We start from the raw sequence: 24,304 nt of genomic DNA, 5'->3' as shown, positions 1-24,304 counted from the left end.
AGCCAAAACGTTTACAGTAGCATGGAATCTGTAGATAGACCTATGCGAATGTAAATTATCTAAAAAAAAATCCATTGTATAAATAGCCACAGGGTGACGGTAGCAGATGTGCACAATCGGTTTCTATCACAGGCTTTCAGCAAGCTTTGGATCGATCGACTTTGTTTTAAAGTGCGGTTATGACAGCCTGTTGGGTAGCTACGTACAAAGGAACCTCAGCGCAACTGACATCGATTGCTTTTTACATCGTGCTTATTGTATCGCGTGGTTGTACATCCAGCGCTCAAAGGTGCCTATATAATACAGAAAACCGGAAGTGAACGCGGCTCACTGTTGATTAACTTTATGCAAGAACGCGATTAACAAGTAGGTGCTACCAATAAATTCCAGGAGATACTCAACAGTTGGGAGCCTCTGCTTTTACGTTCCAGTCTCGTATTCACCTTACAAGGGCGGACCCTTTGTACAAAATCAAAACAACAATTCACAAAGTTGTAATGATAAGCTATCAAAACACCTTGTATTATACTCAATACGAAATGAAAGAGCCCTTCCAAGGAGGCAAAAACCCGGAATTAACCAGTAGTTTGAATGAAAATAGAGCACGAAATGCAAAACATCGACCTCGCAAACTCCAGTATCACATCCCCCAAAACTTCCAAAAGGACGGACCCAGGCCCAATATTCTAGGGGGCCAAACTTTTTTTCGGTTCTTGGGAGCGGCACAAAGTTGGAAAATGTTATCATGTATCCTTCAATGGCCTTTCCACAAAAGGGTGGGGCTATATAGAAAAACAGAAAAGAGAAATGAAATAAAGCAAAACAATCGCCTTTCTCATCATTTGTCTCCCCTCAAATGTTTCAGGGGTCTTTTTTTGGGGGGGGGGCTGTTCTGTCCTTGGGCATTCCAAGATTAAAAAAGGTGCATCTAGGAGTGAAGAATAGTTCGTCTTTCCCGTCTTCCACCTGACTTGGTCCAAGTTCGAATTCCATCTATATTAACAGGCCGTGTCGAAATAAAGTTCAACTGGCATCGTAGCGGACGGGAGAAACATGCGTCTATTTAGGGACGTGAAACCAGCCACTGTCCAGAGGTTCCCATACATGGGTGCAAGTTTTCCCATAAACAGGTACGGTAACTTCCGGAGGCTCGTAATTAATGGTTACAAGTTTTCAAAGTTTTCTAACAAGACACTGAAATAAAGCACTAGTTAAAATCCTCTATACTTGTACTTTTAAAAAATAGTTTACTTTACACCGTCCAAGATACAATATGAATTTGTACTTAATTTACCTCACCAATGTTACAGCATAACAAGATTATTATCTGCTAATACTGATAAGGTCAAGCAATTTAAATGGTTGCTGAGATATTTTATTTCAACAGTAATTTTAACAAATCTAAAGTGTCTGAAAGAAAATTAAGTGCACGCAAATTCAAATGAACTTGAACAGGTCTTAAAGATGCGAAAATCACACTGTGCAAACACCCTATAGGCTACATCCCGAAGTGTAAAACACTTAACTACAATAGCAATTTGTAGAATTCGTTATTTTGACACCGTCGTGACCTAGCACTTCCATGTTAACGGTAATAATTAAAATCTTGTGGTTGATGTAGGTAAGATTTTGTTTTATTTCAATTTTTTGAAAAGGTGTGTAATGTAAGATTTGTTTACTGTTTTGTACTGTTCAAATGTGAGTGGGACGTTCGTTGAACTTGACGACACGCATTTTACCTTTATAGCTTAATGTTTACCCCATAGAAATATGAGGCAGTTGTTGGCATCAAGTTGGATAGGTATTTATGAGGTTGGCGGCATTCTCTCAAGCTTGAAATTATCTGATGGTTTCTGAAGAGACACCACGAAGTTCACAAACCTTAGCAGCATCAATTTTTTTTTCGTTCCCGTGAAAGCTCATTTCCTATTGACCATATTTCATGGATCAGTTTCCATTCCAACGCTGATCTCTGATGCACGTGACTAAGAACACTACCGATAGAAGTTCGTGTGTATCTGACACAATGCACGGATGCTGTCGTTTACTGGTCGCCTGTTGTATGATCCGTGTGAGTAATATTCAACTCAGGTATGCTAAACAAATACAACACTGTACGTCACATATGGCTAAACACGGTGTCAATTTGATCGATGGAGACAAAGACGGAACATGTCTCCAAAAATATGTTAAATCCCGATAAAAGCTAATTTTGTACGCTAATTTAATTGATTTCACTGTCTTAGTCCTATTGGAGCTTTACTGTCTGGTGGAAATTCCAATGTGAATTATTCCAGCCTTGCGTCATTTTGTGGCCTCTTAAATTTCACACTCTTGAATGATGCGTCGTTAGCGAGAATGATTACAGACAAATCCAAATTGCGGGTACCAGGAAAAAATTGAGCCAGGAAACCCAATCAAGACTGTAATTAAACTGTTCCAATACCTTTCCGTGATTAAAATCATAAGAGACGGCAATCCTCAGTAGAAGGACATACGCACAAAATGAATTGACTCAATTCTGAATCCCTGGGAGAAATATGAAATGAACGAAAAAAAGAGTGTATACAGGTACATAATTAGAGCTATCGTTCTTGACTTACCTACAAGTAAAGCGGTACAAATCTGTAATTTAAGAGGCATTTAGAGAATTTAAGAGAATTCAACCTTGCTAGACTCTGAATTGCGTGCGTCTCGATGAAACCCTGCATTTGCCAACGTCGGACATACACAAGATGGCATTTATGTCGTCTTCTTTCTTCAGCTACATTTTAGGAGTGGTTTAACGGCAACAACACGTTTACCAAGTTACAGGTAACAGAATAATCATGGTGTGAAAATAGAAAATTGACTGGTATAGAGTTACCTTATTACAATTTCATTCAATAATATTATTTTATTATATACAAGGTTCAAATTTCGTATGGAAATCATTGCAACACGAAGTTGCCGATTTAAAGAAAAGTCAGAAAAAAAAGCTTTACTTTCCAAACTAATCCATTTCAAATACAGCAAGAGCTAATCCATAACTTTTCTACAACCGAACTACATTACAATATCACTTTACACTATGTACATAAAATGACTACAATTGACTGTTGACAAGAGATACGGAGCCGTGGGTGTATTTGTTTTTGAATTTTCATTTTTTACAGTTAGGCCTACCGAGCACAGCATTCTAAGAAAATACTATAAATGGATATGATCAATGAGATTTTTCTCTAACGAGGTCGGAAATGATATGCTACACTCATCACAGCTTAAGTGGATGCTTATGTGCAGAATAACAGGTTTTTAGAGAGTGGATGACTCATCCATTGATTCACAATAAACTTGACTTTCTGATTACAAAACGGTGCCGACTTTAACACTATTAGCATCTGAACATGCCTAAGAAAAAAAACAGTCTCTCACTGTAGGCTTGAGGTTATTTTTGAACCAAACTTGCATTAAATATGCTTTAAAACAACTGTAATTTCACCTTAGCTCACACTATTAAACCGACAACGATCAACTAAAATTTCATCTCATGCATACAACCTCATTATTTTTTTGTTTGCGCGTCTTGACACCAATTACTGTACATCCACTTATAAACCTGTAATTATTTACTTGGGCAAACATCAATTAAATTTGGATTTCAATTGATGTAAGTGACTAACTTTATTTATACCATTTTCCTAATTCTTGTGTCTGATGTTCCATCCACACACCTTGTTGTTACATTAAGCACCATGTGAAAACAGAAAACTACCATAATGACATTGGCTGTGCAGACAGTTATGTCTGGTTCAGTGATGCAACATGCCACACACCAACAGTCTGCATGTGTTCCTGCCAGTACAGCAAAAGAACACATGAGCCTTACGATGTGGGGCAATAGTAGCTACCAAAAAAGAACAAATATTGAGGTGTATTTTTAACACTCACTTCGAATTTTGCTAGAATGCAAGCAGGACTCAAACACCCATAATTTCCATTGCCTTTGATTTCCAACGAAATCATAGATCACTGTAATCAGGTGAATTCTGAGAAATCAGAAGTCAATAATAAGGTGTACTTCTTTCGCCCAGAAGTAGCTTCCAGGTAAGGTAATGAGAAGTCTTTGATTAGTACAACATTCAATCAAGCATCTCATGCTGTAACTTGATTGACGTCTTTTCTTTCTTTTTTTGGAGGGAAAAGAGTAATTGGAATTGCCGTGCACTCCACTTCAGTTTACTGGTAAGGAGTGTCTTGCCAGGGTTTTGGGCTGATGTGGCAACTTCTGCACTGTCAACTTGTGGGTGGCGAGAGCAGAATTCTCATTCTGTTGGTCTTCGATGGCACGGATCTGGCAGAAAGATCATTTTTTGAATGTCAAATAAATAACACCCACTGCACAGTCCCTTCAGATATGAAAACCAATCATAAGTGCCAGATTTCTGTTTATTTCTATGCCTTTTTTAATGTTGCACAGGCTTATATTGTCATGAAAGGTTTAGAATGAAAAAAAAAAAGCTTCGCAACTAAAATTGTTCAGATGAAAACAAAAAAAAGGGGAATTCTATGTGCAATTTTGTGTGGATACCCTGATGTGTTGGGTCACTAGGTTTAAACATATTGGATATTCATGTATTTGGGCATAACATGGGAATGTTGTTAGCTAAAAAGCAATTGGATACTACTTTGGGGGGGGGTTAAAGGAGAAGATTTTGATAAGCTACGAGACAGTTTACAAGGGAAGGATTCTGAAACAACCTCATCCACAAACAGGTAACCCTATCTACATGGAATACATTCAAGGGTGACTCCTGAACTACATTTTTTTTGGGGGGGGGCTAAAAATCAAGTAATTTATTTATGTAATTTAAGTTAAATATGGGGGCTTCTTTATGCCCTTTGGGACAGAAGGGAAATGAAATATTACTGACAGTTTGTATTTTTCTCTTTACATTTCCAAAAAGAATTGTAGAACAAGGCCATACAAACAATTACAAGCAAGACGGATACAGAGGTAGCTAGAAGGGAAAAAATGGTTCTGACAAAAATGGGCAGTTTGTGCTTGTGTTTGGATGTTGCATTATTTTGACATGATTTGAGAACTCACTGTATTTGCTCAGGGAAAACAACAGTATTTTGAGCAGTATTACAAATCATCTCACCCGTTCCCAAAGTTGCCTGTTCTGTGCCTGCACTTCCAGTATGGCATTCTGCATTGTGGCTACCGTCTCACGCAATCCCAGAATCATCATTTGCATCTCCTCAAAGTTTTCACAGGTTGGGCAATCTGTCACGAAAAAAAAGGGCTCTTTGCCGATTACTGAGTTACAGTGTGGCCAAAGCAGCCACAACAGCCTGGGGTGTGGTTTCACAAGTTACACTTGTGACACAGCAGGCTTGGTTGCGAGTACTTTGCCTCAGCTCAGCAAATCACACACACAACGATCCTCAGGAATGGCTGAGTTGGAAAGTGTACAGATTTCGAGTAACAAATATCAGCAAGGTGGGCATTGGTATCCTTCATTTTTGACTGCATATTGGCTGCAACGGTAGCACCATGAGCAACAAGACACCAGACAAAAACCCACCAACAGTTTTAAAACAAGTAGCAAATTGACATTCCCAACTGTGTAAACACATTGAAGTGAGCCCTGGTGCTATACCTGTAAGATGACGTGTACTTTCCTCTGATTCGTTAGAAAAAAACAAAAGTCTTCCAGGTTTGCAGCTGGAGAACCCCCAAAATATTTGTATAGGAAATTTGATTTTTTCCAACAATCAATGAATCCCGGCACTGAGCATTGATTGTTTACATGGTTTCAACTGTGATTGACAGTAAAGAACTGTTAAAGGCATTGACAGAGAACATAAGGGTTGCTGACCAGCTCTGTACAAACTTAGTTTTTGGCATGTTTGGCACAAAAAAAAAAGCTCAAACAATGCTGAGTTCTTGCAAAAAAATTCTGGCAACAATAGAGGTAGGGATCGTAACTCATGATCGGAGAGTCAGTGGTTTAAATCCAGCGAGTTGTGACCTTTAAGTAAGCCACCTCACCCCAGCCTACCTCAATCTACCAAGGAGCAATCTATATAATGGGGACCAACTCATGATGACTGGCATCCCATCCTGGGGCGACGCAGTTTTCATGCACAAGATTCTTACGGGATTAGCAGAAGTACGAGGGAACAACATATTCACCATGTCACCGAGACAGCTTAATACAAAATCATTTGTGTTCGTGTGGTACTGTAGAATAATGTATGCATCAAGTGGAAAATTCAAGGAGAAAAAATTTGATAAAAATGAGTTTGCTAGCAGAAGCAGGTGTTATACAGCTCCGTGTACTTACGCTGGCAGGAATGAGAGTCGACGCCCAGTTTGAAGTTGGGTTCACAGGAGCAATTGTATCCACCAACAAAGTTTGTGCAGTAATGATCGCAACCACCATTTTCCTAATAACGATTGAAAGGCACATAAAGTCTCTCAAGTTGTTTCCAAAGGGTGGTACGGATTAATGACTATGGCATTTGAAAACTGAAATTTCAATAAGGGCACACACAATTCAAAAACAACTGCTAATTATGATGGCATTCATTGATTTGTAATGATTTTATTAAATCATCTTTTTTTTTCCAGAAGTGTTTTTCATTTCACAAAATACACAGAAAAATCAAATTTTGCAGGGGAACAAACAGACTGATAAGAACTACCATTTCAAAGGCTACCAGATCAATTTACAACACTTTCAATCAATTCCAGTCATTTCTGAACAAGTCCCTTTAAGGACAGCAGCCAGTTACACAGGATGGTGACCTGTTCTCAATTATTCCCCGCAACTAACGGCATGACCATCCCTCGGCCACAAATGTTTACAGTCCACCAGGTGTCGGGTAATTATATTCCGCCCTCCCTCTAATGTCAACTGACAAAATTTGCACAAGGACAGCTTTTCGCACAATTAGCGGCTTACGTGGCTTGCGATCAAGGAGATGATTGCCTGAAACCAGCCCATCAGGAAATGAATACTCCAAAAAAGCACCTTAGTGCTGCCAGCCACTTACATGTTGGCATTCGTCAATGTCAAGACACAGCTTCTGATCACCCGGCATTGCTTCAAAGCCTGGTTCACATGAACAGCTGAAAGACAGGACGTTGGTAATAAGCCAGGAAGTTTTGTTACAAGAGAGAGAAGCCGATGCAGCTGGATGGACAGACTGCATATAGGGCTAGAGCTCCAACTTTGAAATGTATGAGATGGAACTTAGGTTGATGCAGCAGCAATTTCCTTGCCTTCCATCTTTGTGGTTGGGGTTTAAATCCAACTCAGGTCAGCAGGTGGGTTTGGATTTCAGCCCCAAAAGATTCCATTGGTTTTCTCCGGAATATTTGTCTAGGGTTTTTCTCCCACCTCTAAAATTAAGCAATTCTTCACTGTCTTCTATAGGGAGAACAGTTTATAACTGACAGAGCTTAATTATGACTATAAAAATAGAAAATAAATACACAAGAAAATAAAGGCGTTGTGGCAAAATTCTATTAAAAAAATGGGCACTCCAGAAGTAAAACATTCAAGAGTGGAAAATTTTTGCTCAGAAGAAAACAGCTTACCAGCAAAAAAGTCAGGGTAGTTTATTTTTGTGACTGGTTTTCTGCCAATTTTTTGCTTGGCACACAAATTAAGCCAGACATTCTGCCCACATTCTGGTGCAATGCTTTCCGCCAGAATATTGAAGGATACTGACATAATATACTGCAGTGTTGAAAGAATTCAATCAGCTGCTGGCCTTGTGCACTGAGTGGCATTAATGCGTGAGGCTTGACTTTAGCATGCACCAACTGGTGTAGATTTACTGAACCTGTGTCGAGTGTCACTTACTTGTAATGTCCTGGGAAATTTGTACAAATCTGGCTGCAGCCTCCATTGTCTTTCTCACATTCGTTAATGTCTACATTGGACAAGACAGGCACCAGTCCAAATTAATATTCAAAATTACTTTAACTGAGGAGCAAAAACTCTGAACAAAAAAAAGATAAAAAAAGGGGAAAATAATAGAAAATAACCACAGTCATTCACAAAAGTTTAAGACCACCTGGAGTTTTGTTGGTATTTGTCTCACTAACATATTTTACAGCCGTCTATAATATCAGAGTAGTGCTATCAGCCCATTTGAATGAAAGTTTTTGCAAAGGGAGGTCTTGTACAACACTATCTGTAATGCAGCATGAGTAAAAAAAAGCCAGTCTGAGTCATCAGAAATGGAGGACTGCATACTGAATATTCAACAGTTAATGTTTCACAGCATGGAAATGTAGTCAAATGGTTCAACCAAGACACTAAGGTATTAATCACATTGAAAATAAACATAAGTTGCTATGACTGATTGGTTTATGTTTGTTTTTTTCTTCTGGTTAAGGCATTTTGTATGGGTGGTCCTAAACTTTTGCAAGTGACTGTAAGTAAGTGCACTAATACCATTTTAAACAATGTATGTCATCTGTAATATTTCGTCATTGTTCAGCTTGCCTACAAAAAAAATCTCCACCTTGACCCCGTCTGGAAAAATTCCTGGATCCGCCCCTATGATAAATCCACCTTCTTGTAATAAAAGTCAATAAATGAAAAAACACAATGTATGTCATGTAAAATATTTCGTCATCATTTTTTAGGCTTGCCCACAAAAATGAGATATTTAAAAAAATCTCTGGCCTGACCCCCTCTGAAAAAATTCCTGGACCCATCCCTATGATAAATCTGTCCTCTCATGATTCATTGAAATTAGGTTAATGTTAATGTTAGTATTTACTTTTACAATGCTTGTAAGTGGCGGATCTCCGCTGTTGGATATTGAAATAAATAATTAAATAAATTCTTTAAGAGTCGATAAATGAAAAAAATACTGAGGATTATTCATTATTCAAATAAATGCTCCAGGGGAAGTACCTTTTCCCCTTTACACTGCCCACAGTGAGCGACTTAGAGTTGACTACACCTTCAAGAAGGCTGAATGAAAAGTCGACCTACCGAGACAGGTGCAGTTGTCAGCGCTCATGAAGTAGCCCGGATCGCAGCTGCAGGTGTAGCTCCCCTGCAGGTTCAGGCAATTGTTCATCTGATTGCAGCAGGCAAAGTTCGAGTCGCACTCGTTGATGTCCTCACACGACCTGCCGTCTCTCTGGAGCTCAAAGCCCTCATTGCACTCACAACGATGTCTGGGAAAGTATCAATTTAAGGAATACCATCAAAAGAGAGCTAGTTCAAGTTCTTTTTTCTGAGGGGTACAAATTTACATTTTTTCAGCACTAATCATTCTAAGTCTCTGACTACATGCATCTCTTTACAGACAGAAAAGGCAGTTCAAGCATTTATAAAAAAGGAGGGGCCCAACATTTAAGGAGGGGAGGATCTAAAATGAAGTGGAACACAAACGTAAGAGTGCATGGGGCATTCTTTTAGAAATCATAAAATTTCTGTATCCAGTTGAAAGTAGAACAAAAGACAGAGGGAAAAGGAAACTATGTCTCCAACTCCGATTAAAGAAATATGAAAATTGGGAGGGGGGATGCTTGGCCGGTTGCACCCCCACTTGATCAGCTACTGGGCAACTTAAGCACTCGTTAACATGTCTTTATTCATCATAAAAAGTCTGTTGAATGGATGCTACAATGAAATGAAACAGTTCAATTGCAAAAGGATTTATACCAGCCGGAAGTTTGGGCAAAGGTATTCATTATCTCATCATAAAGATATTCTGATCTTCATTGTTCTCAAACTGTTCTGATTATAATTTAATTTACAATTTGCTCAAAGAAAAGTTACACATTTCAATGCTGTAATCACAGAAAATCACCATGGAAACCCAATAGTAACAAAAAATGACCAAAACAATTGGTCTGCGCATACCCTCCCCTGTCATTGATGCATATGTGGGCACAACCCCCGTTGTTGTCGTTACACTCGTTGACATCCGAGCAGGACTGGCCGTCAGCCATCAGGAAGTAGCCCTGCCTACAGCCGCAAGTGAAGCTGCCCACGGCATTCACGCATAGGTCGTTGTGGTCACACAACTCCTGGTCACACTCATTGATATCTGAACAAAAGAAAATCAGACTGGTTCTGTGAAAATGGGTCATAATGCAATATTTTAAGTGATTGCATTTCAGTTTGCATTAGAAAGAACCAAATGAACTTTTAATGTATCACTCATCTTGGCATCCTGATGCAAATAGACATTAAGTGTGTGAAAAATGTTGAGGTTCCAGATCGATAGCGTAAGATTCTTTGAAGGCTGTAACTGAAAAGTGAATCTGGTGACTTATTACTCGATTTCACACAGCAGGTGGCAAATAAGAGCCAAATCTTCCATCAACAATCACTGATTGTGGTGCCAACTGCCATGTTGCATTTGAAATTGCATGATAACTCTTGCTAGTCAAATGATTTGGATATTTGCATTTGTAAGTAGATGGTCATGGTTTCAATCTCACATATAAGATGAGATTACCTTTTTTCCAACGTTCCAAATTTTTCCACTTTTTTTTTTAATAACAGGACCCAATTCTATTACATCTACTAAAAGAGAACAAGGACAGTTCCTCAATTTTTTGTCATCAAACTTCCCTGCTCATTCCTGGAAAAACAGGAATGTCATAAGCAAGAAACAAGCAGGACCTCTTTTCATTGCCGCAGTCAGAAATAACAACCAGCCCCTTTAGGGAAACGGGTCATCCAAGCTTTCACTGACGTCAACTGATCGACGTCAACTGATCGGAAATTTACTTCGGAAGCCAACCCTGTGCCAATCAGAAATCGTACGTCAGGAACACAGTTCAGAGAAAGTTTATGCTGCATGGGCTGAAAGGTCAGCCAGGGTCATATGAGTCGAAGAGGAATCTCTTGGGACCAGCAGACCAATTTCCCATTTCATACCTGGAGGCCAAAATGTGGACATGCATTCAGAGGCAGCATTAGTGTGCTGAAAAGGTTTAGTGAAGGGCTACAGGCACCTATTCCCTATTTGACAGAAATTTTATTTGGCATCAAATTCAAGACTTTTTTCTTTTGGTATGCATTTAAAACCTACATTTGCTAAGGAACCTTCGTTCAGTGTGAACAAAACAGGAGAACCATAAACAGAAAACCAAATATTTGGTTTGGCTTGACACAACATTTCTAATTTTTTCGTTATTATTTTTTCACTAGGAATCTCAATATCCAGAACAATGCCAAGATTAAAACTTGACGGTTCACAGTGTAAATTACTGGACACTTTTCCATTTCAGGAGAATGAACTTAGCCACCAACAACTTGCAACAGCTGTAACAGAAAATGCCAAACGTATAGCATTTCAAAGTACAACATTAAGACTCGATGTTGGCATAGATTTCAACTTTTGGAGTTATTTTAATGCTGCTATTGTATTTTTCTTTTCACCTTTAATACTAAACTTACCGTCACAGTGTGTTTCATTGATCATAAAATAGCCTTCAAAGCATCCACAATGAAACCTGTTACAAGGAAACAACAGAAAATGCTATTGAATACACAAAAGGAATAAGCATTACATGTCTAAGTTACCTTCAACTGTACTCAATAACAACACCAGTTAGAGTGAAAACAGATAAAATAAGTGGATTGGCAAAAGTTTCGTGCCCAGTATTCTTGTCATTGCACCATTTTCAAAAAGTGCCTGAACATTCACCGCTTTGTGGCATCAAACATGGCACATTCTCTTGACTCACAAGGAAGCTATGTTTCAGGTTGCCTTCTGACCCAGCAAGATGCGCTCCTGTCCATTTTCCAATTTGGTAAAATGAGGGTTGAAGATAACTTACCCTCCTTCCACGTTGACGCAGTCTTGTTGGCACTGATGTAGCATTTCATTCTGGCATTCGTCGACATCTGGTAAAATAAAACAATAGACCTTGATCATGATGCCGCCATGTTTGTCTTGTTTCCTGTAGGCCTACCAGCAACAGCAACACAATTTCATGTGTTGGTAAAAAGGAACATACTATTTTCCTTCCAGCCTCAGTTTGGTTACATTGCTATGAATGGTAGAAAAGCAAGAAGGCTGCCCCATGACAGAAGTCTACAACCAAGCATAAAAGTTCATTTCCATCACAAAAACAAACAAACCTGCACCATAGGTGATTCATTTTAGTGCGGTAAGCGGCGCTTATGTAGCATTTTACAACCTGAGGTCTCAAAGCATTCACAACTATTACCCCTACCCAGCGGGCTGTGAGATCAGATTTTACAGCAGCTCAAGATCAGTACCATCTATTCTCTATCCTTGCAAGTGCAATTTAGATCAAAAACATCTTCGTTACCTTTTATTTGAAGAATTCCAGAGCACAAGTAAAGGAAAGTCACTTCACTGACAACACTAATAGAAAATATTTTCATACCTTTACAATGGAACCATTCATGAGTCATGTATCCCGGCGGGCAGAGACAGGTGTAGTTGCCCTCCACGTTGGAGCACACAGCGTTTTCTTCTGCGGCGCAGCGATGGGCTCTGAAGTCGGTGGCCATGCACTCATCAACGTCAACACAGTAATCAACGTCCGGCTCCTCTTGGAAGTAGCCATCAAAACATCTACACAGAGGAAAGTAGAAAAATGGATCCTCAGTGAGGAAATGAGGGATGGAAAATGATCTAAAAACAAGTTAAAAAAAATTCATTTTGGGTTGTTGGGTGTTCTAAATTCCTCACTTTTAAGCAGTGTTTAAATGATCCATAACTTGTGCTTATAAACTAAACTGAACATAAACTTTCTTTGTGAATGAAAGTTCAATTCGTACAGTGCATAAAAATCAAACACATACCCACTAGGTGACATGGGTAACTCCAGAAATTAGGGGTCCAACAGTGTGATATTTTTGTGTCCCTGTTACATCTGACCTTTGTTATTTGATATGGAAATATCACCGGAATTGATTTCAAACTATTACTATTTGTTTGGCAGGTAGTTTGCATTAATTCATCACTCTTGGAAATTAGAAAAAGTGTTTTGAACTAACAAATCATGTCAGATGTCACAGGGACAAGAAAAAAAAATGGACCTCTAATTTCTGGAATTACCCACACTCATGTCCTCTGAGTTATAGAACAAGATGTAAGTTCAGAACTTGACATCTCCGGAGCACAACAGTGCCCTCCCAACTGAGTTGTCTAGCCCTAAAATGTTGACGGTCTCCTAATATGTAAATGACTTTAAGGGAAGCTAGTCAGCTGTAAACCCACATCCCAGGGCCAGATCAAGGAATTTTTCCAGGGGGGGTCAGGTCGGAGACTTTTTTAAAGTCCCAGTTTTGCAGCCAAGCGGACATGATGATGAAACATTATACATGGCATACATTGTTTACAATGGTACTGGAGCACTTACTTTAGTTTTTTAATATTATTTTCCTTTTTTTTTCCTTTTTTGACTCAGAGCAGGTTTTTTTTTTTTATACCTCTAATCCCCCCCAGATAGGTGCCTGCATCCCCTCCCCCAAAGTCGTGCCACTTTCAACAGTAGCAGTTTTGAAAAGTCTGGGAAATAAGAGATGATCAGAGATGACTTTTCTTAAAGAAAATCCTTCAGGGAGAAATGTCCTGGCAAGTTTGCTGTATGTTTTATTTTGGTTCACGTCCAAAAGTAAACATTTGTGTATGAGGTCGGTTGGACTAACCCACACTCCCAGGAACCCAGGGTGTTGTAGCATCGCTGGGAGCAGCCACCGTTGTCGCCAACGCACTCATCAATGTCCTCACATCGCAGCATGTTTTCTTGCAGGTAGAAGCCCACATCGCAGGTACATTCAAATGATCCTGCAAAGTCGGCGGGAAAACAGCCAGCAATACTCAAAGGTTTTTAGAAAAGAGAAGTGATGACGCAATGCGTAGTCCATGTTCAGTTATTTAACCCTTTAGCACTGATTTATCTCTATTTAGCACTGGATATTCTGGAGCAGTGCAGGGAGCAATTCAGTTTGGTTGGGAGAAATAACTGGTTCATCTATAGCAGCGTTAAAAATAGGGTGAGCCCAGAGTCCAAATTACAAATTAGCTAGCCCAGTGGGCTACCCACGAAAAGAAGTAAAAGCGGGTGAACAAAGGAAGGTGCTAGATAGGAGCATCTATCTCTGCAACCTCCTCACAAATCCACATCATTGCTGAGTGTTTTTTGGGGGCTGTAACTAAAAGTATTGGCTGTAGCTGGCAATAAGATGTGTATTTATGGAGACCAATGGCTAGCTGCTATAGCCATTTCCTATATGAGTGTTTACTGTTAGCCACAGCTTGTATCTTTGGACACAGCTTGGGAAGGAAAGCACCCCAGGAATTATCAGTGTGAAGATCACCGATTCGTTTTCAACTTTTTAACAAAAAACTATCAAATAAACAACGCACAAAACAGGTGGGGCATTGTAATCAAGAATGAACAAAAAATTTCCCACATGTATCCAAGGCCACTTTTCTTTCTCAACAACGTGACGAAAATGAATGCTATACCTTCTGTATTTGTACAAGCATGATCGCAGGGCCCCCTCCTGTCGGCCGCACACTCATCGATATCCACACAGACCCGATTAGTGTAGGTGGTTCCCTGGTACCCGACACGGCACCGGCACTCATGGCTGCCAGGCAGGTTGACGCAGACGTGTTGGCAGTCCCCGTTGTTCTCCAGGCACTCGTTGATGTCCAGGCAACCGGTTTGATTCTCATTCTGGATGAAACCAGCTCGGCACAAACATTCAAAGCTGTTCAGATAATGGTTTCAGATAAGATCTTCAAAGATCAGGTTTATGGGGATCAGGATGGAGGGCTATGTCTCACGGGTCAGTTTCATTTCACAGACATGAGCTGGGGTAGTCAGAAAAAAATTAAGGACAGCTGTAGAAGATTTGTATGTAATGGCATAAATGAGAAGTGAGAAAATGTAAACCAGTTGATCTAATTTTAATGTCTGATTAGGCAAGATGGTGTTTCACAATAATTGCTTCTCAAAGTTACAAAGCCTGAGCCAGGCCTTTATTTATCTCCAGTTTCCTGGGCAGGAAGCAACTAAGCAATGAATAAATTTTCTTGGATGGAATGCCAGTCCATTGCAGGTTGTTCCAGTGCGAAAAGAAACAAGAAGAGGTGAAGCGACTTTGCCCAAGGCTACCATTGATGGCCAACAGCTGGATTTGAACCCTTGACCCTCTGGTCGTGAGTCACAACTTGGGACTAGTTTAGTTGACATCTGACAAATCAAAGGCAGGGAGTACAATTGTCTGTTACATGCTTTGTCATCAAGATATTGCATACAATGCATGAATGTGACTCTTTCCCCCAGGCACGACACTTGAAATCAAAGCTTTGCCTCCGAGGCTCTACTGACAATGGATGACTAAACTCACATTTGCTGGATATGTAAAGAACATGCATGTACTGGGACAATACTATGTCTGTCAACTTACATGGGACTTATTACACCACAATTCTCTATGAGCCACTTTTCAGAGCTAAGTGACATTGACAGCAAAAGATATCACAAGGATTTCTTCCTGATCAAGAAGAGCAAGTAGCCGCCTCAAGAACTGAATAATTTTGAATCTTGAGGGATATTTACAGAACACATGCTTCCTTTGTCGGCAGTACTATGAGTTATAAAATGTCAACTTTGTTCTACCATTTTACTTCGGTTCTGTGAAATGCATTCTGGGAAGGTTTTGTGCGCAAGCCTTATGAAACATAAGTCACAAAAAGACAACACAGGAGCAATTGACAAGGACAATGGAGGTCCTCAGTAGAACAGCATCAGTACTGTCGAGGGAATACAAACAAGATATCTCTGAGGAATAACTCATCACAGTCTCTCTTGAAATTCTATTTCTGTGAATCTCCTACATCTTTACACCATTGCTTATCCCACTGTCTGATTCCATAGTATGCCTTAGAACCTATGGGGGTTAAAAAAGAAAAGCCGCAGACATACCCGCCATCAAAATTGTTGCAGGTGTGGCAGTCCTCGGGTTGTGGGTCGCACTCGTCGATGTCAACGCAGCGCGTGGCGCCGGCTGTGTACTGTGGGTTGAACCCTTGGAAACACTCGCAGCGGAAACCCCCGGGGAAATTGATGCAGCTGTGATGACACTGGTTACTGAGCTCCGTGGCACATTCATCAATGTCTAGGTCGGGGGAGGGGGTACACGAGGGTTTATGTGGGCAAAGCACTGTATTGACGAGTCATCGTGAATGTGGTGGCAGTGACCAACATCCTTTGACGGAGTATCATGTTCAGTAATGAAAACAAGATGCCCTTAAAGTCGGCAAAATGGGAAGGGCTTGTTTTAGGTACATGATGTAAAGATTTAAAAAAATTATATCTTGCTTCATTCCTCATGTAAACAAACTTATAAAACACAGTAACATAGTTCAGGTGAAGAAAAAAATAAAAAGGGACCCATAATTGTTCAAGATATAGCAATTAACTGAGAGAAAGTCTCACGAAATGACCACTGTTTAAACCACCCACAACACAGAATTACCCAAGTCACAAGCTCTTCCATACTAAAGAAATGTATCCACGATATCTGTGTATCTTTAATCAACTGCTGATCACCACATCAGTGCTCAGGTCACTGACCTTTGCAAACGCGACCATTGGGGCTGAGCACGAACCCCTCATTGCAGTCACAGTAGTAACTCCCCGGTGTGTTGATACACAGCTGATTGCAGTGGTGGCCCATAATGCCAATGCCACCTTCATGCTGGCACTCGTCAATATCTGAAAATTGGTCATCAATACCATGAATGAATTAGCAGTAAAGCTAAAAATGGAGAGGGAAAACAAAGGTGGATTGGCCTCAAAAATACCACTGTTAGATGCAGAGGGGGAGGGTCCCAAAACATGGGGTTTTTTAGCCAACTTCATCTCTGAACATCAAAACTGCTTGTATGCCTGAAATGTTCACACTTTCATGAAAATGGGCCAATCTCTTATCGGTGGCTTATTACCAACTTCAGAGCCAGGGATGACAAATCTGGCCAAGCTAAACATGGAGCTGGCTATTGGAAAACCCTCAATAATGGTTAATGTAATGAGACTTGATAAAAAATCATCTCAGAAAATATGTCCAGATGTTGTCTTTAAGCCCCACAGGAAGAGCAGATGGGAAGAAATGCCAGATACCTGTGCAGTTGAACCCATCTTCGGCCAGGAGGAATCCGATATGACAAGAGCAGTATCGCCCGTTGTACTTCTCATGGCAGACATGGTTGCAGCCGCCATTGTTTACCCGGCAGTTGGCCTTGACTGTGAATGAAAAAAAGCAACAGCGGATGTTTTTGAAACATGGAAAGTGTACAAGATGAAAAACAGAGATAAATTGGGTAACTTTGTCTAGCTACAGGGTTTATAGCAACTGACGATGCAAAACAAGTTTGTCAGCATCCTTATTGTGTTCATGCATCTGTAACAAAGCTACCTGACTTTGATTTATTTGAAGACTTTGCTTCTTTGGGTCAGCAAATTCCATTTTTTTTAACAGAAGTATTTTAATCTCATCAGCATTTTACAACCTGAACAATTTGAGGTAAATCTCATAATAGTGATAAAAATGGAAAAAGGACCTTGGTAAATACAGTACGTACCATACTTAAGCCGTCAGCACCATATATAAAAAAAACAGGTGTGTAGGAGCACATCTGACAAAAATTGGTTGTGTGCTTGGTAAAGCCATACTGAGAAAACCCTGGTGACTTTTAAACAGATATGTATACATGACATTACACTCACAATGAACCCTACCCCAGAGTTGATATCCCCAGTGGAAATTCAGGGAGGCTGTAATCATTCAAGTTTGGTTCTATGTCAAAAAGTTTAATTGCAGGAGAGGGTTGAAACTCTCCCTCCGGAGAGTGATTTTTCTGAATGGACACTTTTCAGAGAGGTTGAGAGAAAGCCTTAAAACACAAACAAATGCTAAAAATGAAAATACTGCAACAACTGCTTCAGCTTCTGTCTCTGATGAGATGCAGGTAACGGGACAGCCCCAGGAGAAACTGGCAAATTTGGCGACTTGAGTCACATCATTTCGTTACTTGTGGCTTCCTCCTGGGAGTCACTGAACTGACCTCAAACTAAACTTGTTAAAGATATTTGCTTGAATTGGAACCTGAGCTAAAAGCCTGGAATCATCTCTTAAAGTTTTGGACATTTATGAACCTCAGGTTATGAATCAGTTTCAGTTTAATTTACACTCAAAAAGCTCTAATCAAATATTGCAAACATGTAAACATATATAGGAAGAAATCTAAAGTGACCTATCTTTATTAGCTCATCCAAGCACAACAACACTCCAACTAAACGAACTAATTAAAGCCTCTCCCATTTTATTTTGGGCTTTTCGATGTGCTGTACTTACCCCCACAGCTGCGACCATCCGCGAGCAGTTCTGAACCAGGGGTGGCACATTCACAAGTGTAAGAGCCTATGATGTTGCGGCACACCTCCTGGCACCCACCATTGCCAACCCGGCATTCATCAACATCTTCAAAAACAAACAACAAGAAAACAAGTAAGCCACACAGTGCAAAAGTATCAGACAACAACAGAATCAGAATTACATTCATATTGCAACTTCAAATTCAGCTCAAGAATTTATTACACGACAGCCTGATGTTGAACCAGTCTGTAAGCCTGGGTCTAAGAAATTCTAATTGTAAAGGCTAATTTATTGAGGTTAAAACAAGTGCAAAAATGTAAGTCTATTCCCGCTAACCAACACCACTATCAACTGAGTGATAGCCAAACCTGACCATATTTAGTACATTTTGTTACTGTACACAAGGTGTGTTGTGGCAGTCCTAATCAAGAACAGGTTGTTTGAACTTCTTATCTTTTGGCAAATTCCTTATTCAATCTTGCCCAATTCAAATAGACAGAGAAATTCACTGACACGAAATAACCCTACCAAGTATTGATCGCAGCAGGAGATTTTTTAAACTTAGTGCACTGTTTTCCTTTAGTGCTGATGGCCAGTCGTACTTCTACCAGCTACTGGTAGGCAAAAACATGGCTGTGATGTTGGCATTAGAAAAAGCAGACTCCATTATTATGTAGACAAACAATTGTCCAACATAGCTGTATGCCAGGTAAAGACAGCAGACCAGAGAATCAGTCACAGGAGAGTATGGAATGCATAGCCTTTTGGCTGGCATCCAGCTTTTGCTTAGCAAATACATTCAGTGCTTTTCTGCACTGAGCGTATTATATTGGTTCTAAGATCTTACCAACACATGCCCAGGCGTTAGCAGCTAAGTGGTAGCCTCTTTGGCACTCACAGTGGTAGCTGCCCTCGGTGTTGACACAGATTTGGGCACATCTATCATCTGAGGCACATTCATTCCTATCTACAGTAACCAGAAAAGTTAACCAACATGAGGCTGTACACTTCCACGGACTGGGCATTAGACCCATACTTTCATGCACAGATCAAACAACACAAGCCTTTCTTTATATTTTAGAAAGGATCAGTTTTCAGTAAACCCTACTTCACCAAAAGGTAATTAATATCCCCTAATCCATCCTTTTTGGATATGGAGAAAAAACTGGTGTGTGAGCAGAGAGAACAATTGTGAACTCTGACAGACTGGCATGCCACCTTTATACATGTGCCAGCTAATCAAGCAAACAATGACAACTTTTGAACAAGCTCCCAATTTACATTCTTCTTTTTGGGTGAATATTGGCAGCCCTGCCATCAAATTTCATTTCTGAACTGAAAAACTCAAGGTCGCTTTGGCCAAAGGAATGATTAAACACACACAGTTGAAAGTCTGGAAAAAGGATTTAACATGGAACAGGAGTGACAGGGTAATTTTTCAAGTGATTCCTGAAGGGGGGGCCTGGAGGGAAAACATGTTGCATTTACAATAATTTAACCTTTCAAAAATGTAGCCTTTGTGAACGCGTCCTTCAGTTTCAGGATGTGATTAAAAGGGCCTTAACGTGTGAGTGGAAGTGGCTTGTAATGAAGTGTTGCCATACACTTCCCCGCACATTTTATTTCGGGGATGCGGTTTGTTTGTGTTGTCTGGAACATTGAATTTGCTGAAACTTTTGTGGAATCAGGTATGAGCTGCCAGAAACGTGGGAAAGCAGAAAATCTAGTGAAGGTTGCCAATCTGTGCTGACGTCTTTATTCTACCGCCCAACTTTTAGATTCACGATAAGTGCTCATCCAAAAAATCTTCAAGCGTCATTGCACGAGGTAAAGGTTGCGGCTAGCAGTATTTGAACCTTAATATTTGTTTTGGGAGAACTGGTTTACTACCACAGACATATATCTGCTGTGAGAATCCACTGCCAAATGGATTGAAAAACTGCATCGTCGCTTCATTAAAATGAAAGAAAAACTCACTCCTTTGCCAAAAACTGGTGGGACAAGTTGCCTCTTCTAGATATACGGTCATATTAAAATGCCTTCACTGTATACTAATTTGTCATGCAAAGAAACTTCACACATTTTATTTGATTAACTCTTCTGGCACTCATTAGGCAATATCGCTCTAGCAGTGAAAAATCATTCTCCATAATCACAAAGATCAAAGGACCTTGTTGGTGTCAAAATGCGTGGACTTTTTGGCACGCCTGTTCATCACTCATCAAAATGTTTGACACCTTTTTACAAAAATAAAGAAAACGTTGTATAACACCAATGCAAAACTGCTGTGCATTTGATGTTTTGTAATCCCGATAAAATGTTGAGTCATGATGAACAAGTTAACTTTTTTTGGAGGGGCAGGCATTTTCCACTCTGGATTAAAACAAAGATTCTTGGGGCATCAATCGAGGGATGCTCATCTGGGGTAAGGGGGTGTCCTTACCAACACAGTTCACTTTGTTTTTGGACATTTTGTAGCCCACTCTGCAGCGGCAATGCGACTTGCCATGTCGTATCTCACACAGCTGGTCGCACCCGCCATTGTCGACTAGGCACGGATTGCTGGGTGCAAAATCAGTGTCTGTAAGATACGGAATGGGGGAAATAAGGACCTCGCACTTCGGGATGAGAAGAAAAAGTTACGGTATTCTTCTTTAAAAATTGCAGGGAGTCAGTCATATTAATTTGGATTAGATAAACATTCAGACAGCAAGCAGCCGTGAGTGGATCAGTTCAATCTATTACAGTCAGTCTTATTACAGAGTCCTTTTCCTGAGTTTAACAACTGTACCCTGGCAGAAGATGCAAGCTCCTCTATTGGAAAGTGTGGTGAGAGCTCTTTTGGTTTGTGATTATGGTGTGTATAATAGCATTGTGACAAACAGTTTGAACAAATTCTAAGTCCTTGCACAAGGGCAGGAAGTCAAGCATTTCCGTATTTCCCTCGGTGTTCCAACACTTTGTGCAATGCTATGGCAACTGGCAACAAATGTTGTGTGCCGTACCAGTTGTAGTTCTTTGCATTCTAAGTGCTCATTCAACAGCGTACCTATACCGTGTCCAAATCTGTTGTCTAGAGCTAGGTCTAGGTCTCGGCACACTTGGGGACTAAGAAAAGGACTCAATGCAAAAACTGGCAATATTAATGACAAAGTTATGTTAAAGTTCAAGGCTGGGCCCAATTTCATGGCACTGCTTACTGCAGAATGTTATGCTCACCATTTCCACTCTGTGCTAATTGTGCTAGCAGAAAAATTCTGCGCTGACCTTTTAGTACAGAATCCTTAGTTACTGGATGAACACATGCACACAAACCAAAATTCCTCGCTAACCTGTGAAATACGTTCGCCGTAAGCACAGAATTTTCTGCTAAAGTAAGTGCCAATTTTTTTGCTTGCCATTAGCAGTGCCATGAAATTAGGCCTTGTTCATCAGTAATGTAGTCGAGACCATCACAAGACCAGACACAAGACCAGACACAAGACCATCAAAAGACCAGACACAAGACCAGACACAAGACCAGACATAAGACCATGCATAAGTTACAGGGTGAACAATGACAAAGGAATGCTTTTGTTGCAGTTCATTTGAATAGCTTGTGACTTGAATTCAGACTGGAGGTCTTGTGTTGGTCTTGTGCTGGTCTTGTGCTGGTCTTGTGAATCTTTAAGTATTCTCAACTACAACTCTGCTGTTCATATATGTATATAGGTCAACTCACAGCACTGACTATATCAAAGTTAGTACCAAGTTAAGAGATTTCAGTTACTTAAGCAAGAGACTTATTTGCATATTATGTTAAAGCATATCTTTTGTTAAAAAGATGAAATGGATGAAATGCAGTCAGAGTTGAACCAAAGGAGACCAAAGAAAGTTTGTGAGAAAGTTGGTGGTGGAAACCTCAAAACAATGTTTTGGGGAGAAAATAGCTGTGCACACAAGTGAGGCAAACTAAAACAGACAAGGTTATTTGGTGACAAACTGAGAGAAAAAAAATAGCTTGGATATGTTAACATCTGTAAAAGAGAACTTGTCTTCACTTCCGGAAGGTTCAGCTGATGACTGTAATTTCCTGATGGCTGCAGGTGGAAAGGATTGGGACTTTGGCCACGTCTTGATGTTGCTATTTCAGAAGCTTGTCAGATTTGTGGTACAAAAGCATTATTTTTAGAAGACCACTTCCTTCTAGTCATACACCGAATACGCAGGACACGTAAGGTACATGTACATGTACATATGAGCCACATTAACCTTTAAAAAAAAGTTATTCATAGACAAATAAGAAATGGATTTTTTTTTTCGCAAACATTGTGAGAACAATTAAGTAATAGACGATAGGACCTTTTTCAATTCATTACGAGCAGAAAACATAGGCAGACAATTTACAACCTTTTGGATCAAATGATGACTTTCAGGATTGTCTAGTTGCAAAAATATGCAGTTCAAAAATAGTGGTAAAATACCAGTCAACAACCATAACTCGCAACCATACATGTAAATGTTAATCCCAAACCACCAGTTCCCATTAGAACCATATTTCTACCCAAAAGAGAAAATTCCAATGTATAAATGGTGCCACCACAAGTCTAGCTTACAAGAAGCATAACTCTGAAAATTACCAGCTGTTTTTTAACGCAAGTCTCAAGTATCAGGAAAAATATACCCTGAGCATGCATCGCAGCTTAAGGCTTACATTTCTTGTTCCCGGCAATCATATTTTTTGCTTTGCCAGCTAAATATTATTCCTGCAAGCATGTCTACATGTCAACATGTTTTCTCATATTGGAGAAATTGAAAATCACAAGAGAAGTGCCCCTCCGATAAAGGAAAAAAATTGGGGGTTTGGACAAAACCACAATCGCTGCTTGATTGGTGCCACAGTGTGACACAATTTGTTTTGCCATTTCCGTGCTTTTATGACGTAAATGAGAACGGCACAGTTAGAGAATTCCTGCAGTTTTCTCATTACAGTTAATCTCTGAAGACTGAAACCACTGCTCAGAATACGGGATTTTTCTCTTTCTGTCTCAGGGAAGCAAAATCTGACAGGATGCAACTCAGGGTCTGCTTTGTCACAGGGTGCGTCTAGACTGCATGGAAATAGGATCTTCATCGAGCGATAAGAGACAAGCTGTTGGGGTGGAGGAACTGTTTCATCGGCAGGGAAAATAAATCCTGGGCGAGTCCCAGACAAAGTTAAAGGGTGATCCTGCTCCAACTTAAACTGAAGAGGGACAGAACTGCATGAGGCCCACTTACACTGATTTAAATCGAGAAGACAACTGACAAGTGTACTCATTCTCAAAATGAAAATATGGACAGACTTCAAATTTTCTTTGCCAAATGTGGGACAGTGATCATCAACTTCACCATTACAACTACTGCTGGTGCACTATTGGAAAACAATCAAGGATATTACCTATCCAGCTTTTGAGTCTACAGCATTCTTCAATATGACTGCCACAGTTGCAAAAGAAAACTGCATATCTCAACAACACAATTATACTGCCCACATACTAAATTTCCAGTGAAGAAAACACCAACAAGCTCAGGCTTAAAGCCGGACAAGGCTTGTCCCACTGGAGTAATCTTTACAGTCCTTGTGACGGATTTCATTCAAAGCTACTTATAGCCATCAAAGGCCAGCACTAAATGTTAAACACGAGCAACTCTGTGCCATCAATCGTTTTAAGATATGATACCATCTGGAGGGTAAAGCTACCTCCCAAATTATTTGGCTTTGGCTCAAATAACGCACTACTGTATTGGAAGTGGATGCAGCCACAACCATAGATTTGTACATAATTTCAAGTTGCAGCCAAGCAATTCAGTGTCACATACATGTAATGGGAAACATACCCAGGTCTACTTTAAAGTCTGTGACATTTTCTGTTTGCTGG

At 40.0% G+C, this 24,304-nt stretch overlaps 1 protein-coding gene across 3 annotated transcripts in view; it reads right to left on the bottom strand.

Annotated features, from left to right (window-relative positions):
- Window positions 1–1,224: 1,224 nt before the first annotated feature.
- Window positions 1,225–24,304, bottom strand: part of LOC110986910 (uncharacterized) — a 45,696-nt gene continuing 22,616 nt past the window's right edge. For all 3 annotated transcript variants that reach the window (XM_022249208.2, XM_022249210.2, XM_022249211.2), the window contains 18 exons: window positions 20,848–20,985; window positions 19,252–19,371; window positions 18,384–18,509; window positions 17,150–17,272; window positions 16,604–16,744; window positions 15,953–16,145; window positions 14,485–14,732; window positions 13,662–13,800; window positions 12,392–12,582; window positions 11,816–11,882; window positions 11,433–11,488; window positions 9,885–10,071; window positions 9,006–9,193; window positions 7,860–7,929; window positions 7,045–7,120; window positions 6,333–6,435; window positions 5,145–5,269; window positions 1,225–4,333 (listed from right to left, as the gene is read on the bottom strand). In XM_022249208.2, coding sequence (XP_022104900.2) covers window positions 4,214–4,333; window positions 5,145–5,269; window positions 6,333–6,435; window positions 7,045–7,120; window positions 7,860–7,929; window positions 9,006–9,193; window positions 9,885–10,071; window positions 11,433–11,488; window positions 11,816–11,882; window positions 12,392–12,582; window positions 13,662–13,800; window positions 14,485–14,732; window positions 15,953–16,145; window positions 16,604–16,744; window positions 17,150–17,272; window positions 18,384–18,509; window positions 19,252–19,371; window positions 20,848–20,985 — 2,411 coding nt within the window. In that variant the 3' untranslated portion in view covers window positions 1,225–4,213. The remainder of the gene's footprint in view (window positions 4,334–5,144; window positions 5,270–6,332; window positions 6,436–7,044; window positions 7,121–7,859; window positions 7,930–9,005; window positions 9,194–9,884; window positions 10,072–11,432; window positions 11,489–11,815; window positions 11,883–12,391; window positions 12,583–13,661; window positions 13,801–14,484; window positions 14,733–15,952; window positions 16,146–16,603; window positions 16,745–17,149; window positions 17,273–18,383; window positions 18,510–19,251; window positions 19,372–20,847; window positions 20,986–24,304) is intronic.

This window comes from Acanthaster planci, linkage group LG04, assembly GCF_054643075.1.
Source record: "Acanthaster planci isolate LZ-2023a linkage group LG04, COTS_SCS, whole genome shotgun sequence".
Taxonomy (NCBI): domain Eukaryota; kingdom Metazoa; phylum Echinodermata; class Asteroidea; order Valvatida; family Acanthasteridae; genus Acanthaster; species Acanthaster planci.
This window is presented reverse-complemented; position numbering and strand designations above follow the sequence as displayed.